The sequence below is a fragment of the Ornithorhynchus anatinus genome, chromosome 12, assembly GCF_004115215.2.
Source record: "Ornithorhynchus anatinus isolate Pmale09 chromosome 12, mOrnAna1.pri.v4, whole genome shotgun sequence".
Classification (NCBI taxonomy): Eukaryota; Metazoa; Chordata; class Mammalia; order Monotremata; family Ornithorhynchidae; genus Ornithorhynchus; species Ornithorhynchus anatinus.
Window position 1 is genome coordinate 54,249,545 of NC_041739.1, and position 18,528 is coordinate 54,268,072.

General features: G+C 43.7%; 1 protein-coding gene across 2 annotated transcripts in view; it reads right to left on the reverse strand.

The window, feature by feature from the left end:
- Window positions 1-18,528, reverse strand: part of PKD2 (polycystin 2, transient receptor potential cation channel) — a 49,023-nt gene that overhangs the window by 9,797 nt on the left and 20,698 nt on the right. For both annotated transcript variants that reach the window (XM_029076808.2, XM_029076806.2), the window contains exons 6-10: window positions 12,053-12,281; window positions 10,146-10,313; window positions 8,507-8,688; window positions 5,224-5,344; window positions 1,250-1,348 (exon numbers count right to left, since the gene is read on the reverse strand). In XM_029076808.2, coding sequence (XP_028932641.1) covers window positions 1,250-1,348; window positions 5,224-5,344; window positions 8,507-8,688; window positions 10,146-10,313; window positions 12,053-12,281 — 799 coding nt within the window. The remainder of the gene's footprint in view (window positions 1-1,249; window positions 1,349-5,223; window positions 5,345-8,506; window positions 8,689-10,145; window positions 10,314-12,052; window positions 12,282-18,528) is intronic.

Genomic DNA, 18,528 nt, shown 5'->3' on the forward strand with positions numbered 1-18,528 from the left:
TCTCTAATAATTACTTTCGGAAACAACTTGGGAAGCTGCCTTCAGGACAGAAGTTACTCTCTAACAGCAAAGATATTTGAAAGAATGGGCAATCCAAGTTTAAGTAAGAATAATGATAATAAGGATGAGTGATATTTTTAAGCACTTACTATGTGCCAAGCACTGTACTAAGTGCTGAGGGTAGATACAAGATAATTGGGATCCCACATGGGGCTCACAGTCTAAGTAGGAGGGAGAATAAGAATTGAGACCCCATTTTGAAGATGAGGAAATTGAGGCACCAAGAAGTGAAGTGACTGCCCCAAGGTCCCACAGCAGACAAGTGGAGGAGCCAGGATTCAAACCCAGATCTTCTGACTCCTTGGCTCAGACTCCTTCTGCTAGGCCATGCCACGTCACAGCAGAGAGCCTCCAGCTAATGAGAAGCGAGTCATTTCCCTTTTAAAAATGATTTTCCATACAGATATACACAAGCAATATCATCCCGGGTTTGAAGACATCTCAACTTTTAGATCTGGGCAGGACGGCTATCAGCCTCTCACAGGAGCACCCCAGGACCAAGGGGTGCTAGGTGCTGGTTTCCATCCCCCCTCATTTTGGGGGGAACAAACCATTATGAATTTCTGTCCCCTAATGATCCTTCACCGACTAACCATCTGTGAGTCTTGCCAAAGCCTTCCCGAACCTCCTGATAATTCCACCTGCACAAATTCCTGACGTTGAGAGGCAAGCCAAAGTCTGAACTGTCCTCACATCGAACGGGTCTCCCCCATCGTACCAAGCCCCTAGAACGGCTCTGTCCACGGTGGATGCCCATCAATACTGATGACGATGACGAGGTTTGCCTTGATGCTACCCTGGGGCAACTCACCTGTAACCTGCGTCTCCGGAGGGGGGTGATCTCATCAGCTCATCAATTAGGAATCCCTTCTGTGGGTGGCGGAGGACTTGGGCTGCAAAACCTTCAGCGCTGAGCTGCAAGACACACTTGGGTCTACCCACCTCCCCCTCACCAGGGCTTCTGAGGAGACCAATCTCCCCTCCCAAGCTTCCTTTCTCCGGGGGCTCATCACCTGCTCATCGGAGGACTCCGATCCATCCACCTGCCTTGGGCAGGGTTCCTTTCAACTGGGCCAGAAAGATCACACTCTACCCTCTCCTTCAAACCCTCTGCAGCTCGCTTGCCAATCTGGCCAAACCCAAAGAGTTTTTAAATAGCATAACATATCTTTCTTGAATTTATATTTACCTTTCTGATGAGATCTGACAGTTCCATCTCAGTCTTCTGCTGGGCCATGTCGGCTCTCACTTCAGAATATGTATCATTGATGATGGCCAGAAACATATTCTAGTTTAAAATAAGACATGGCTTAAATACTCCCAAAAGATAGTGCCAAGCCCCAAGATAAAGTCACAGAGCTTATCCCCGACCCAACTCTTTGCCTCTGAAGAGTTTGGAAACACCTATCTGGGAATAGTCCCATGCTTCTGCAGTGGAAAGCAGCCTTGGCCTAGTGGATAGAGCACGGGCCTGGGAGTCAAAAAGACATGGCCTCTACCTCGGCTCTGCCAATTGTTTGCTGTGTGACCCTGGGCAAGTCATTTCACTTCTCTGTATCTCAGTTACCTCATCTGTAAAATGGAGATTAAAACTGTGAGCCCCATGTGGGACACAGACTATGTCCATCCTCATTAGCTTGTACCTACCGCTTTGTACAGTGCCCAGCACATAGTAAGGGCTTAACAAAATGCCATAAAAACAAAAGTAGCCATCTCTGCTGTGATGTTTAGCTCTTTCTGTCTGCACTCTGATTCTGGAGGCAGCGCGCTTCTTACTATACCCAGATCTTTGCATTTCCATGGCCCATTTCTTCCCGAAAAGCTCAAAGTGTTTCTGAGTTCGTCACGCAGTCTCACCTCATTCTTTTTTTTTTTTGGATAGCATTTGTTATGTGCTTAGTATGTGCCAAGCACTATACTAAGCCTGGGGTAGATACAAGATAATCAGGTCACATAGTCTCTGGCCCACGTGGGGCTCACGGTCCAAGTAGAAGGGAGATCAGATATTAAATCCTGATTTTATATATGTGGAAACTGAGCCTCATAGAAGTGACTTACCCATGGTCACAAAGCAGGCAAATGGCAGAGCCAGGATGAGAATCCAGGTCATCTGACTCCCAGGCCCATGCTCTATCCACTAGGCCATCTGATCTTTTGCTGTTTTGTGACAGAGTCAAAATGCACACAACAGTACACCCCCATCAAGGGCCTTAGCTAGGAGGCAGTTAGCCAAAGCCGAGTCTACTCAGCTCTATCTGTTTCCCCTTGACTGCTCCTCTCTATAGGCAGGACTGACAGAATTAGAAGAAAACCCTACAGAGCTACCTGCCTGGATGCTATATGGATGCTTCCATCCATCTGCCTCTGGGCAGACCTGCATATACCATGCTCCCTATAAATAACCCTCTTCTCTTTACTTAAAACCCTCCTATTGAATCCAGAGCCCACAGTTCTGAACTAGACTCAGAAGTATCCTGAAAAGCACGGATTTGCTCTCAGGAAAGCAAGCACTTTCTCAAACCAAATGGTTAGATGAACGGTAGCCTAAAATCTTCCTCCAGCTTCTTATCCCACTTAGGTTCCATTCCATCTACACACCTCAGGGGGCTGCTTTTTTCCCCACACTGAGGCTGTCTGACAAAAGGATTGATGGATGGATGGATGGATTCCATTTGTAACAGAATCCAGAAGTCATATTCTCCCACCAAGTTGAGAAACTGCCTTTCATTGCAGTTGGGAAAACTGGGGAAGATGAGAAGTCAAACTTCACTTTTTTAGGTCAGTTGCAGAGAGAGGAAGGGAGACGGGTGCTCTACCACATCCACCTGAGAAGCAGTGTGACCTAATGGAAAGAACACAGGTCTGAGGGTCAGAGGACCTGAACTCTAATCCCACCTCTGCCACTTGCTTGCTGGGTGACCTTGGGCAAGTCATTTAACCTCTCTGGGCCTCAGCTTCCTCATCTATAAAATGAGAATTCAATACTTGTTTTTCCTCCTATTTGGACTCTGAGCCCATGTGAAACTGGGACTTTGTCCCACACAGTGATCTATTCCTTGTAACTATTCCAACAACTACTAAGCAAACAACTACCACTGATGCGATTATTTTCATTATTAAAGAGACAGTGGCAAAAAAATGATTTGCTCTTTCTTAGTAGAGTGGGGAGTTGCTTGTTACCCCTCCAAGGAGAACTGTCTTGCACTAAAAGTTTTACTGAATTTTTGCTAACATTTTAAATAGATAAAATGTCACCTTGTCACCTATGTCTCTCCCCCAATCCTGAATTTTTTACCTGAAGGCGGTGAGAGGGAGATAATAATAATCCCTTGAAATAATCAAGTGATTTTGCTTTAACATTCCCAAAATGCTCTCATGTCAGGCACCTTATGTTTATTCTCCCAACATTTCTAGGAGAGACAGGGTGTATTATTTTCATTTCTGAGCGAGTTCATTCAATGGTATTATTTGAGCGCTTTACTATGTGCAGAGCACTGAACTAAGCGTTTGGAATGTACAATTCGGCAGATAGAAACAATCCCTGCCCATTGACGGGTTTATAGTCTAATCGACTATCGACTGTTAACTATAGCCACTGAAATAAAACACCTGAGATGCTTATATTTAAAGATAAGGTGCTGTACAATGACATTGTGGACACTCTGAGACCTTCCCCCGCACCCACAGTGAAACAAAAGTAAAAGAAAGACCAGCTGGTAAAGAAGAGCTCCATCTCTAGTATTTTGAAGACTTCGAGTTCACACATATGGGGTGGAACTAGGGGCGTTAATAACTCCCCATAGCGATCAACTGAGAGTATTTACATTACCTCTGCCCTATGCAGTTGTGCAGGGCAGAGTGTACACCCCTTTCAGAATGTGGGACAATCTCCCTCCCTCAGATTTATACTAAACTACAGCAAGAGTGTGTGGTTACCGCCCTTAAGGGAAAAAAATATATTTCCTCAAATCTGAGGCTAACCAATTGGATCGACTTTGAAGAGGATTCTTTCATAGAAACTGCTTTACAAATTTTCTTTTAAATGGTATTAAGCGCTTACTATGTGTCAAACACTGTTCTAAGCACTGGGGTAGGTGCAAGATAATTAGGTTGGACACAGTCCCTGCCCAAATGGGGCTCACAATCTAAGTAGGAGGGAGAACAGGTAATTAAACCCCATGGATAGAGCATAGGCCTGGGAGCTAGAAGGTCATGGGTTCTAATCTCGGCTCTGCCACTTGTCTGCTGTGTAACCTTGGGCAGGTCATTCTGCTTCTCTGTGCCTCAGTTCCCTCATCTGTAAAATGGGTATTGAGACTGTGAGCCCCACATGGGACAGGGACTGTATTCAACTTGATTTATTTGTATCCATTCCAGTGCTTGGTACAGTGCCTGGCACATTGTAAGCACTTAATAAATACCATTATTATTGAGAAGCAGCGTGCCTCAGTGGAAAGAACCCAGGCTTCAGAGTCAGAGGTCATGGGTTCTAATCTCGGTTCTGCCACTTGTCAGCTGTGTGATTTTGGACAGGTCACTTCACTTCTCTGTGCCTCATTCCCTCATCTATAAAATGGGGATTAAGACTATGAGTCCCACATGGGACAACCTGATTACCTTGTATCCTCTCCCAGCACTTACTACAGTTCTTGGCACATGGTAAGTGCTTAACAAAAACCATTGTTATTATTATTATTACAATTGATGATCTCAGGTACAGAGAAGCTAAGTCAGCTTGCCCAAGGTCACACAGCAAGCAATTGGCTTTAGAATCCAGGTCCTCTGACTCCCAGGCTTATGCTCTTAACACTAGGTCATGCTGCTTCTCTGGGTTTATGTTAAAATTAGTGTTATCCCCACAGCACATATGTCCAAATCCATAATTTATTTATTTACATTAATGACTGTCTCCCCCTCTAGCCTGTAAACCTGTTGTGGGCAGGGAACGTGTCTACCAACTCTGTTATACTGTTCTCTCCCAAGTGCTTAGTACACTGCTCTGCACATAGTAAGTGCTCAATAAATACGACTGATTGATCTTAAAGGCTAGGGAATTTGAAGATGATAATGAAATAATGAAGATGGAAGAAAAGATGATGATTAAAAAGAAAAAAAAATCCTGCACACACAAAACCACCTCACTGGAAGCAAAACCATACATACCAAAAGAATGAAGAACATAAAGAACACAAAGGTGGTGAAATAAATGGGTCCCAAAACTCGGTTAGCTTCCTCGATCTCGGTGAAGTTGAAATCTCCCAAAATTATACGGAACTGAGTGAAGCTACAACATAAAAATACAAAAACACGGAGCGTCCGGCTGGTGATTTATCATTTCTCAAAATGTTATTTCCCACATCTGGACCCAACCAAGTCTTTCTACACAGCCCAACTCAGGCAAATAACAACACAGATTCTCCCCTTTGGAAAAGCATCAGCATCACACGTTAATGGACACCAGAATGGACCTTGTGCTGAAGTGACCTTATCATTGGGAGAGGTAAAAAATGAGGAAACATACGGTAATTACATGCTATATGTAAAGTGGAGTACATAAATTCCTCTGCAGCATAAATTCAGAAGCTGGCTGTCACATAAAATGGTATTTCCTAATTCAAATCTTGTAAGTTTTTAAAACTGAAAACTTGAGGAAGGGAACCTTCTTAAAGGTTTTTTTTTTTTAAAAATGACATTGGTTAAGTGCTTACTATGTTCTAGGCATTTTACTAACTGCTAGGGTAAATACACAAGCTTATCAGGTTGGACACAGTCCCTGTCCCACAAGGGACTCATACTCTTTATTCCCCATTTTACAAATGAGGTAACTAAGGCACAGAGAAGTTAAGTGACTTGCCCAAATTCACACTGCAGACAAGTGGCAGAGCTGGGATTAGAACTCAGGTCCTTCTGACTCCCAGGCCTGCACTAAACTACAATGCTATTTTAAAAGTGGTCAACAAAACTTTAGGCTGAAACCTTCCAGGCAACTATTACTTTCAGCCTGAAAATGTTCATCAACGGGGATCAAGGGCCTTGAGGAGGTTTGTTAGCAAAATCTCTTTCATTCAATTCAATTGTATTTATTGGGCACTTACTGTGTGCAGAGCACTGTACTAAACACTTGGGAGAGTGCAATATAACAATACATTATAACAATATAACATACAGGCAGATACATTCCCTGCCCACAAGCTTAAAGCCTAGAGGGGGAAACAGACAGTAATATAAATGACAGATATGTACGTAAGTGCTATGGGGCAGGGAAGGGGGATGAATAAAGGGAGCAAGTCAGGGTGACACAGAAAAGAGTGGGAGAAAAGTAAAGAAGGGCTTAGTCAGGGAAGACCTCTTGGAGGAGATGTGCCATCAATAAGACTTTGAATGGGGAGAGAGTAATTGTTGTCCCCTTGCTTCTGGATTTCCAGGATATTCTCTGTTCTGCTTTCCTGAAGTGTGTAAATTTAGGCTTAGGGGAGAGAACCACATAGCCAAAAATATCTTCTAAACCCCAGCCTTGGCCTGCAGGTAATAATAATAATAATAATGTTGGTACTTGCTAAGCGCTTACTAGAGAAGCAGCGTGGCTAGAGAAGCTGCTAGAAAAGCAGCGTGGCTCAGTGGAAAGCGCCCGGGCTTGGGAGTCAGAGGTCATGGGTTCGAATCCCGGCTCTGCCACTTGTCAACTATGTGACTGTGGGCAAGTCATTTCACTTCTCTGGGCCTCAGTTACCTCATCTGTAAAATGAGGATTAAGACTGTGAGCCCCACGTGGGACAATCTGATTCCCCTGCATCTCCCCCAGCGCTTAGAACAGTGCTCTGCACATAGTAAGCGCTTAACAAATACCAACTTTATTATTATTACTATGTGCACAACACTGTTCTAAGCGCTAGGGTAGGTACAGGGTAATCAGGTTGTCCCACGTGAGGCTCACAGTTAATCCCCATTTCACAGATGAGGTAACTGAGGCACAGAGAAGTTAAGTGACTTGCCTACAGTCACACAGCTGACAAATGGCAGAGCCAGGATTCAAACCCATAACCTCTAACTCCCAAACCTGGGCTCTTTCCACTGAGCCACGCTGCTTCGGCTGAGCTCAACTCTTCCAAACAAATTGTTCTTATATACTTATTGTAATCCTACTACTAATTATAATAAAATCAGAAGAAGAATTGTGGTATTTGTTAAGTGCTTATTATGTGCCAAGCACTCTAAGTAAGCACTGTCATAGATACAAGAAGATTAAGTGAGACCCATTCCCTATCCCATAGAGGGCTCACAGGATTGTCATAGATACAAGAAGATTAAGTGAGACCCATTCCCTATCCCATAGAGGGCTCACAGGATAAATAGGACGGAGAAGAGGGATTTAATCCCCATTTTACCACTGAGGAAACTGAGGCAAAGAAAAGTTGAGATCACCCATGGTTACACAGCAGGCAAATGGCGGAGCTAGAATTAGAACTCAGGTCCTCTGATTCCCAGGCCCATGCTCTTTCCACTTGGCCACACTGCTTTCCTGAACTCTGCAGGTAGAAAGTCTCAATAGGATCAAGAGGGGCCCAGGGGTCCATAAAGAGCCATTAGAAAGCAAAGTTAGGGAAGTTACAAGGAAATAGGGATTTAGAAGGGTTTTGGATAGCCTTTCCAATAATCTTTCTTCCCTGAATCTATGAGAGGAGGGGATACTAGAGGATTATAAAGTTACTAAAGGTTCCTGAAGGGTTTGCAGCTTGGAGAGGAGAGACCAGAGGCAGGGAGAACGATACAGTACTCTACCTGGAATATCATGAATGCATGAACTATTTACCCAATCTGTTACATAAACACTAAATCATATATATGTCAACTTTTCTATCTTCCCAACTGAAAATTATTTTAGTGTGTCTCTCTCCCTCTCTTTAGATCACAGTACGCTCCTTGAGGGCTATGTATTCTAACTCTATTAGACTCTCCCAAACACTTAGTACCCTTTTTTTCACTCACTAAATCAATAAATACCACTGATTAATCAATCGTCCTATTTAGCTGACACCTAGAATCAAGATCTTGGGAAAAGGGGAATGTCTAGGAACAAAGGATTCACTCAAATGTCAATACCTGCCAATGACACATCAGTGAATCTTTCTTGGGGGCAGGGAACATGTCTACCAACTGTGTTGTATTGCGCTCTCCCAAGCACTAAGTACAGTGTTCTGCAAACAGTAAGCACTCAATAAATTGACTGACTGCAATCGGTGATCTCAAACTACAGAGACTGTAGGGTTTTCAAACATTCATTTTTTGAAAAACAGTCTCCAGAGACTCAGTGACTCCTGTGAGAGTCAATTCACATTTTTTTCTTTTCATTATCTGACCAAATGGCGATGGAGAACCATTTGGACAATGTGTTTTTCAATGATTTAGACCCCAAGCTAAACTTTTCACAATATCCCCTTTTACTTACATACACTCCTGGAAAGTGCTGAAGTCATCTACCTGAGTCCCAAAGACAAGGTATGCCAACTGAGCATATGCCAGGAAGATAATGAAGAACATAATGGCAAAGCCAATAACGTCTTTGGCACAGCGTGACATAGTGGTAGACAGTTGGCTCATCGTTCTGTTGAAGTTGATGAATTTAAAGAGCTGTTAAATAAAAGAAATAATAATCAAAAACAAATAAAACAATAACCACATCAAATTAACAAGTTTGTGTGCCTCATGGAGACACCAAATTAACAAGTTTGTGTGCCTCATGGAGAAACCACATTTCAAGCAAAAAGAAAAAAAAATACTTTTATTTAATGTTTTTCCCCCAAAGCAGGGCTTTAAAAAAAATGAGGAATACCCCTCCAAACCACTAAAAAATTCCATCAGAAAGTACATGGTTGGAGACACGTTTCTGGCAATTTCACTACAAATTCCTCCCCACAGCTATTTCCCAGTTTGGGGAAGTTAAGTGATGCCATACTGCAATCCCAATCAATGGAGACCTTTCATTCATTCATTCAATCGCATTTATTATGTGCTTACTATGTGCAGAGCACTGTACTAAGTGCTTAGGAAACTGCAATACAACAATAAACAGTGACATTCACTGCCCACAACAAGCTCACAGTCTACAGCAAGGGAAGACAGATATCGATACAAATAGAGACCTTGATTATTTCACTGGAGGTTAAGAATTTCTCTGGGAGTTTCTACAGGGAATGAAGATAAGGAAGTGGGAGCTCCCTAGACATGGGGGCTGGCCTAGGGTACTTATTGATAGCAATAGGAATAATAATAATAAAAGTAGAATATGTTATGTGTCTACTCTGTGTCAAGCATTATACTTGGCATTGGGGTAGACGGAAGATAAGCAGAGCGGACCCAATCCCTGTCCCACATGGGGCTCACCATCAAAATAAGGGAAAAAACAGGTAACTAATCCCCATTTTACAAACTGAGCTACAGAGAAGTAAAGTGATTTGTCCAAGGCCACACAACAGACAAGTGGCAGAGCCGGGATTAGAAGCCAGGTCCTCTAATTTGCAGGTCTGTGAACTTTCCACTACACCACACTGTTTCACATTTAAAAAATGGTTCAGGTTTGGGTCCTCAGATAGCTCCTACTGTCTTTGGGTCTTTGGGTCATGAGGGATGGGACCTTGCAACATCCTGGCCATAGCAAGGAGCCCTCCTTGGGAGTAAACAGAGCCTTGGTGGGGCAGAACATGGTGCTGGCTCCAACTTAAATATTAAACAGGATATGCTCCCTGAAACCCCCGCCGGGTCCAGAGGCAGCAATCAGGTGAAACACCCAGTGAGCTTTTCGAAGTTTGTTTTCTTCCCTCTCTTCCGCCCTCCTGGGTCATTTTCTCCCCATTCAGCCCCAAGGGGAATCTGGGCCTATCCTTCGTCCAAGGAGTGTCTAACACCAGATAAAGTCATGGAGATTTTTTTCCTACTTCCCTTTCAGTGAAGAGCTGTTGAATGGAGCCAAGCGAGAAAAATCATGCCAAAGGCACGGGAGGCAGTGGGATGATTCATAGTTGAATTTGTTAAGTGTACAATCCCCACAATTTCCTTTAAATGTCCCAAACTGGAAAGCTTTACATTACCTTAATCCAGACAAAAAATACAGTGACAGCAGCAACGTTGTTGAACTGTATTTGCCAATATGCCAGAGGCTCGAAGTTGGGAAAGGTACTTTGATCTTCTAGAAATTTCAGCAGTAACTCCACAGTTGATACTCTATATATATTGATGCCGATAGCTACCACCGATAGCTGGGGGAGGGGGGGAGAAATAGCCATTTTTAGAACAATGCCCTCTGCAACTTGGATTCACCCCTTAATATTTCAGTAAGTTGTTTAAAGCTAGAGATGCAGAAATCCTCAGGTCACATCACCTTGACTGAAACAGCATGTAGGGAAGTGTCTTCATGAACAAGGTTCTGCTTTAGGGGCTGGAGGAGTCACATCAAGGAGCACCATGCCTTCCCTCCAATTAAAATCAGCTGCATCTAATATGGACACTCTCCCTTTCCCCCAGACTACCACCCAGACACAGGAGAAACTTCTGTCAGCTCTCTGGATTTGCAGTAAAGGGTGGGATCCTCACCCAGAAAAAGGCAACCAGAAAATAAACCCAAGGGAAATTAAGGTCCAATCCCTGCCTTGCCACAATCCTTCACATGCACTATATGGGGGGGTTTATGGACCCTTGCAGGGGAAGAGTTGTCCTCTTATCCATGGTTGGGGGTGGTGGGATGGATGCACATTCAGCAGGGTCCAGCAGGGGACATTATCATTTTGTCTAATTAGAAGTAAAATCTTAATCAATCAAACAGTGGTATTTATTAAGAGCTAATTATGTGCAGAGGACTGTACTAAGCGCTTGGGAGAGTACAATACAGTAGAATTAGCAGACACATCTCACTGTACAACTGTGGTTCACTGACTCACATTACTATCCCCATTGGGATATTTTCTATTTTCATGTCCTAGCTGGAGGGATTGTTTTTAAGATGGTTCTCTGAAAACCTTTTGGCTCAAAGATAGATAGGTATGGAAACAGAGATTAAAATTATATGCAGAAGAAAAACTAATCAAAGGAGTTGAGATTTTAGAACAAACTACATTGGCGGCCAAGAATTGGAAAGCCCAGAATTGAACTGCCTAACACCTCTACACTCCCGTCTGCATTGATGCTTGTTTCAACATGGTCTGGCTAAGGAGGATCTGGATAAGCTAAAACATACTGCATGGCTTCACTGTTCTGACCAATATTTCAAGTGAAGCTTTCTGAAGAGGCAATCAAATCAGTCGATCAAAAGTACTTATTGAGCACCTATCATTGGCAGAACAGTAGGCAACTAGTTGGACCCAGAGTCCACCAGCTGACCTTGGATCTGAACAATCAGTTACTCACATTTCTAAACTCCCTAGAACCCAGAAGGGCAAGGAGAGAGTCTTCTAGCCCTTAGCCAGTGATGTCCACTCCACAAGGGCTATGTCCCCATAGCTGTTTTCAGATGGACTCCCAGGATTGCTCATCCCATGTCTCTGACAAGATCTGAAGGATTCCCATCAAGGCTCTAGACTATAAGCTCCTTGTGGGCAGGTAATGGGTCTACCAACTTTGTTGTATGTATTCTCGAAGTGTTTAGTATAGTGCTCTGCACCTAGTAAGTGCTCAATAAATATCATTGATTGATTGATTCTCCAGTCCACACCCCCACTAAAATCCCAACCCCTTTTCACCCTCATACTCAAAATGAAAATCCCTGAGGCGTTTTGGACCCTCTTTCATAGATGGTGAGACTAGGCAAGCTGAAGAATTTTAAAATGAACTACATCTTCTTCAAATGCCAACTAGTTGTTTCTGCCCCATAGCAACTCCATGGACACACCTTCTTCAGAACAACCCATCTTCTGTCATAAAGTCATTCTGGTATGAGTATCCCATATGCACAACTATAAAAAAAGATGGGTAATACAGGATTATGCCTGACTCCAGCACCTACCACAATAATAATAATATCCAGACAATTCCAGAGACTTCTGAAATAGTGCAGCTTGTGAATACGGATTTCCAGGATCTCTTCCACCACATAGTAGAGAATAAAGAAGCAGAAGGTAATCTCACAGGCCGCCAGGAAGAAATCAAAAGTAGATTCGTAGCGGATTAGCTTCACGGGCTGAAATTGCCAAGAGGTAATTATACCACCAGTTGCTGGGAATTCAACCAGTAATCTGTGTTGCAATAAGAAGGAAAACAGCACACGCATTTGAGTATGAGTGTCAAGATGTGGTCCCAGCATGCAAATCTACAGCAATGATGAGGTTGACTGGGTCTCCTCATTGTTAACCTGTTCCTGAAAGTCTTGAAAATTGTTCCATCTCTTTGAATGGAAGACCATCTCTTAGAAGACCTGTGTGACTTCATTATTCCCAAGCAACTGGACTCCCAGCAGGTCCAAGTTGCTTTGCACCAAGTATTCTGAGGGTGCTTCTTGTGGAAAACCAATCCTGATCTACTGGAAGAATGCCCCCTTAAGACAACCATGGCTCATTTGCAACTTTTGTCGGACGTATCAAGCCCTAGTGTTACAATACTTCTCGGGGTCAGACAACAGTAATAATAGTATTACTGAAAACCCACTGGATGCAATACACCCTACTAAGTACTTCAGAAGAACAAAAACAAAAGACAGGACACACAAGTGCCAAAGGAAGTTACAATCTCTTGGGGTTTTTTATTCCTCTGTGTTTCTGCCAAGTTGACTGGACCAAGAGCAGAACCACTGTTTGGGAATGAGCCTAGCTCTAAATCGGACACCACACCCAATCCACTGTCAGCCCACACTGCTAATATGGCTATGGGAAGGGGGTTTTGTAGCCCTAAGAAGCATCTCTAAAGAGATAGGAGCCTATTTAACTGTCAGAAGAGACTCATAAAAATCTTCCAGATCAAATATTTCTGACTCGGGGCAATTTGGGAAGCATAGAAACTTTGCTGTGGGCTGATTAGGTCTCTAAAAGAAGCAGCCCATGAGGTTACAGGGTTCTGTCACCAGGGAAACAGGATGGTATTAAAAGGCTTTTCCAATCACTTTTTACGAGGCCTGATGGCAAATCAGAGTTTCGGCTCCCCTATCTTCAACACAGGTCTATATTTACATTTAATTTTTAATGGTATTTGTTAAGTGTTTACTATGTGCCAGGCACTGTTAATAAGCACTGGGGTAGATACAAGTTCATTGAGTGGGACACAGCCCCTGTCCCACATGGGGCTCACAGTCTTAATCCCCATTTTACTGATGAGGTACTAAGGCCCAGAAGAGTTCAGTGACCTTCTCAAGCTCACACAAAAGACAAGTAGTAGAGTCAGAATTAGAACCGGGTCCTTTTGACTCCCAAGCCCATGCTCTATCCATTAGGTTGCACTGCTTTATTGTCAGTTAGCAGAGGTAGACTCATCTGTAAGATGTAGATTTTGTGATTGATGTATGTAAGGATAATATTCAGGTGGGTTTTTTTTAACTTGTGTAAAAACTGGGTTTATAGTTCAAAAGTTTCACTTTTCTTTTCACTTCTGTATTTTTATGACTCATATAGGGTTAGGATAGCTACTGATAGTACTCAAAAATATCGGACCAAGGCATACACATGATAACACATGTATTAAGCATGTGACTAACCCATTTGTTATGCCGGCCTTGCAGTGCAATTTAACATCAACGTAATAGACATTTTGCAACAGTGTATAGTTTGCCCAGACCTAGAGCATTTCTCCAGACAATTTGCTTCGGAGCCTTTGTTTTTTCCTCCCAGGCCCCTCCAAGAATGGACTCCACTTCTGAGTCTTGGAACTTGGTGATGGGAGCCAAGGAGGAGGGAGGCTGAGAGCTGAAAATGAAAATCCCAGACATAAAAGCATCTGGGGCAGGATCCCTGCTGGTCAGAAGGCAGAGCTAAGTACAGTGCCTGGCACAGAGTTAGCGCTTAACAAATACCATTTAAAAAAAAAGGGTGAGCTAAAAACCAGATGACTGCTCACCTTAAATACAACTACATCTACATGGCAACTATTTCCTCAGCAATGTTCCCCTTTCCAGCAACTGTAAAACATCACTGCTACTTCTGGGTGAGCACTGCAAATTCAAAGGCAAATTAATTTAATTTGGAGCAGGGTGCCGAAGTAGGACAATAGCCAAAGATTGTTTTTGAAGGGAGGGCTGAATGGCCCACTGAAAGAGCATGAGACTCCGGGAAGCCAAAGACCGGGTTGTTAATTAAGTTCTGCCACTGGCCTGCTGTGCGATCTGAGCAAGTCGCTTAACCTCTCTGTGCCTCATTTTCCTCATTGTTTTTAATGGTATTTGTTAAGTGCTTACTATGTACCAGCCGCTATACTAAGTGCTGGGGTAGATATAAGGTTGGACAAAGTCTATGTTCCACATGGGGTTCACAATCTTAATCCCAACTTTACAGATGAGGTAAAGGAGGCACAGATAAGTTAACTGACTTGCCCAAGGTGAAGGGGCTGGGATTAGAACGCAAGTCCGCTCACTCCCAGGTCTGTCCTCTTTCCACTAGGCCAGGCTGCTTCACTCATCCGTAAATGACTCATCCGTAACTATTTTTCCTAGTTCTAAGATTGGGCAAGGCTCTATCGGACAGGGCCTGTGCCCAATCTGATTATCCTGTTACTTCCCCATAGCTTTGGCACATAGTCACTGTTTAATGAATACCATGTTTAAATTAGATCTTATTTTTGTGGGAGAAGAATGACGACAGTAGCCCAAGAGATAATCAAAGACTGACCACAGGGGCCAGTTACCCAGGGAAACTCCAGACTCTTTACAGAGTGAGGCGAAGGAAAATACCTCAGGAAAAAAAAACTTATGATCATTTAAAAATGACCAAACTTTCTAGATACCACAACGCAAAATACATGTTTAGTCTACAAACAGTGGAGATGCTGCCAATTCATCTAAATGCACTGAATTGACTTAAATCAGCCTTGGCAGAATTAGGTTGGATTTGTAAACCTATTTAAGTCAATTTTGGCAGCGGAAGTGGGAAGAAGAAAACGTTAAATTTGTGCCAGAACTAAAGGACATTTAAAAAATATACATTCCTGAAAGGAGCCGGGAGGCGAGGAGTTATTGAAATTGGTTAATCGCATAAAACCTAAAAATCCATCTCTACAAGTTCTAAGAGTTTAATTGGTCATTAACCAAATACAGGGTCCACCAACCAAAATGAGGAAAAAAAACATTCGGTCACTGAATTTTGGGACATGAGTTTAGCATAAAGGCTGAGGTTATCTGGTGTAGCCTTTAGAGCTGTTCAGGATGAGCCCTCTGGGGCCAGAAGCAGGGAAAGACGTAGTGAAATAAAAATAAAGGAAAGCCCGCCCTTTGGTGTCATTCTCTTTTCCTGGTTCTCTTGCTTTCTCCTTGTCCGTGCTCTGGCCCAAATTGGCACCCCTCCCTCAGCGCCACTGAACTTATGGAAATATCCATAATATAGTTACTCACATCATTGTCTGAACCCCTCTAGACAATAAGCTCAGCGTGGCCTAGTAGATAGAGCACGGGTCTGGGAGCCAGGAGGACCTAGGTTCTAATCCTGACTCCACCACTTATCTACTGTGTGACCTTGGGCAAGTCACTTAACTTCTCTGTGCCTCAGTTGCCTCATCTGTAAAATAGGGATTAAGACTGTGAGCCCCAGGTAGGACAGACACTGTGTCCAAACTGATTAGGCTGTATCTACCTTAGTGCTTAGGGCAGTACCTGGCACATAGTAAGCACTTAATGAATACCATTAAAAAAAATGTATCCTATGTTCTGCACACAGTACATAATAAATACCATTGATTGATTGATAGAGGGAAGTGAGTGAAGGGGGAGAGGAAGAAGAGGGATGGGGACCAGACCTGATCACTCCAGAGAACTGAACAAGAGACACAGAATGACCAGGTGGGTAGACATGATCAGACTCCAGCTTCCTGGGCAGAGTGGGGCATTTCTGCATGTGTGGGCACTTGTTATCATTATTATTATTATTATAACTATTGTGTTGGTTAGGTACTTACTATATGTCAAGAGCTGCTGTATGCCTTGTTCTGGCTTGTACTGGTGGGGTTACTGAACCCCAATGAATTTGTTTACCCAGGGGATTCTGGGTCAGCCTACTACTGCTTTGAGAATCTTGGATGATGGCGTCATTTGTAATCCATAAAATGGGGGCTGGGAGAGATCCTGACCATCCACTTAGTCCAAGTTTCAAACTTCTGTGACTAAGACCAAACTAAGAATGCCCATGGATGAGTCACCTTCTTTACCTCTCTTCAGAGAAACCAACTGTTGCCTAGTGGGGATAATAATAATAATTTTATTATTGTTATTATCATCATCATCATCATCCCCACTAGGCAACAGCTGGTTTCTCTGGAGAGAGGTTAGGAAGCACTATTCTAAGCACTGGGATAGATACACTTTAATCGGGTCAGACACAGTCCCTGTCCCACAAGGGGCTCACAGTCTTCAAAGGAAGGAGAAGAAATATTTAATCCTCCATTTATAGATGAGGAAACTGAGTCTTAGAGAAGTGACTTGCCCAGGGTTACGCAGCAGGCAGTTGCAGAGCTGAGATTAGAACCCCAATCCTCTGAGTCCCAGGCCCATGTTCTTTCCACTGGGCCACGCTGCTTCCATAGGGAAATGTGTTAAGCCGAGTCCAGCACACTGAAATCAAACTTCCGTATTTCTGTAGTAGAAAATGTTGTGAAAATTTAGCCTTAAATCCTATTTCTGTCTCTGGCATTGAGTACACAGGTTTATCTTGAGGGGTCTGTTGCTCAGGGATGAATCAGGAAAGGAGGAAAAGAGATGAGCCTGGGCTGATGACTCACCAGGAGTCATCTTGAATTAAAATGAATTTATAAAGATTGAATCTTTCTAAATCCACAGATTGAATCTTTATAGGTTCAGCCCTCTGGGGACAGATGGCTGTATTCCACATCTCATCCTGCTGTGCCTGACGGTGTTTCTGGAACACCACTTGGCCCCCAGAGGACACTGAATCCTTTTGAGCTTCCTCCATCTCCCCATCCCAGTCCCCTTGACAGGGTCTCATAAAGCTCCTTAATCTCTCCCCTCCCCTCTATCAGCTGCCTGTCTCAGACCTTGAACACAGCTGAGCCCTTAACTCCACCCATACTATTCATTGGGGTAAATTAATTCATTCATTCATTCACTCAATCATATTTATTGAGCGCTTGATAATGATAATGATGGCATTTGTTAAGCGCTTACTATGTGCAAAGCAATGTTCTAAGCACTGAATAATAATAATGATATTGGTATTTGTTAAGCACTTACTATGTGCCAAGCACTGTTCTAAGCACTGGGGGAGATACAAGGTAATCAGTTTGTCCCATGTGGGGCTCACAGCTTTCATCCCCATTTTAGAGATGAGGTAACTGAGGCACAGAGAAGTTAAGTGATTTGCCCAAGGTCACACAGACAAGCGGCAGAGCCGGGATTAGAACTCACGACCTCTGACTCCCAAGACCGGGCTCTTTCCACTGGAGCCACGCTGCTTCTCGGAGCCACGCTGTGTGCAGAGCACTGTACTAAGCACTTGGAAAGGACAATTCGGCAACAGGTAGAGACAATCCCTACCCAACAACAGGCTCACAGTCTAGAAGGGATAATAATTGTGGTATTTGTTAAGCACTTAATGTTTGCCAGGCACTGTACTAAGCGCTGGGGTGGATACATGCAAATCAAGTTGGTCACAGTCCCTCTCCCTCACGGGGCTCACTGTCTTCATCCCCATTTTACAGATGAGGTAACCAAGGCAGAGAGAAGTGAAGCAGCTTGCCCAAGGCCACACAGCAAACAAGTGGCAGAGCTGGGATTAGAACCCATGACCTTCTGACGCCCAGGCCTCTACTCTATCCACTACACCATGCTGCTCCTCTATCTAAGCTTCCAGTTGGCCTCAAGTGGTTTTTTATTTTAGATGGTATTTTTGAAACACTTCCTCTGTGCCAGGCACTGTACTAGGCACTGGGGAAGATACAAGCTAATCAGGTTGGACACAGTCCATATCCCACATGCGGCTCCTAGGCTTCATTTTCATTTTACAGTTGAGATAACTGAGGTGGAGAGAAGTAAAGTGACTAGCCCAAGGTCACACAGCAGGCAAGTGGTGGAGTGGAGATTAGAACCTGGGTCCTCTGACTCCCAGGCTGGCGCTCTATCCAGTAGGCATGCCTTTCCTCTGCCTCATGGAGCCTGGTCTCTCCCCTGCACGATCCCGCTCCTCCCAACACTCCTGGGCTACTTTTAGAGGGGACAGGGGATAGAGAGGTGATTAAAAGTCAGTGGCAGTGACCTCTCTGAACTCCCCAGGCTCCTCTTTTGGCCCAGTTGGTCCACTGAGCAAAATGGTCCTGCTCGCCATCATCATCACCTGACCC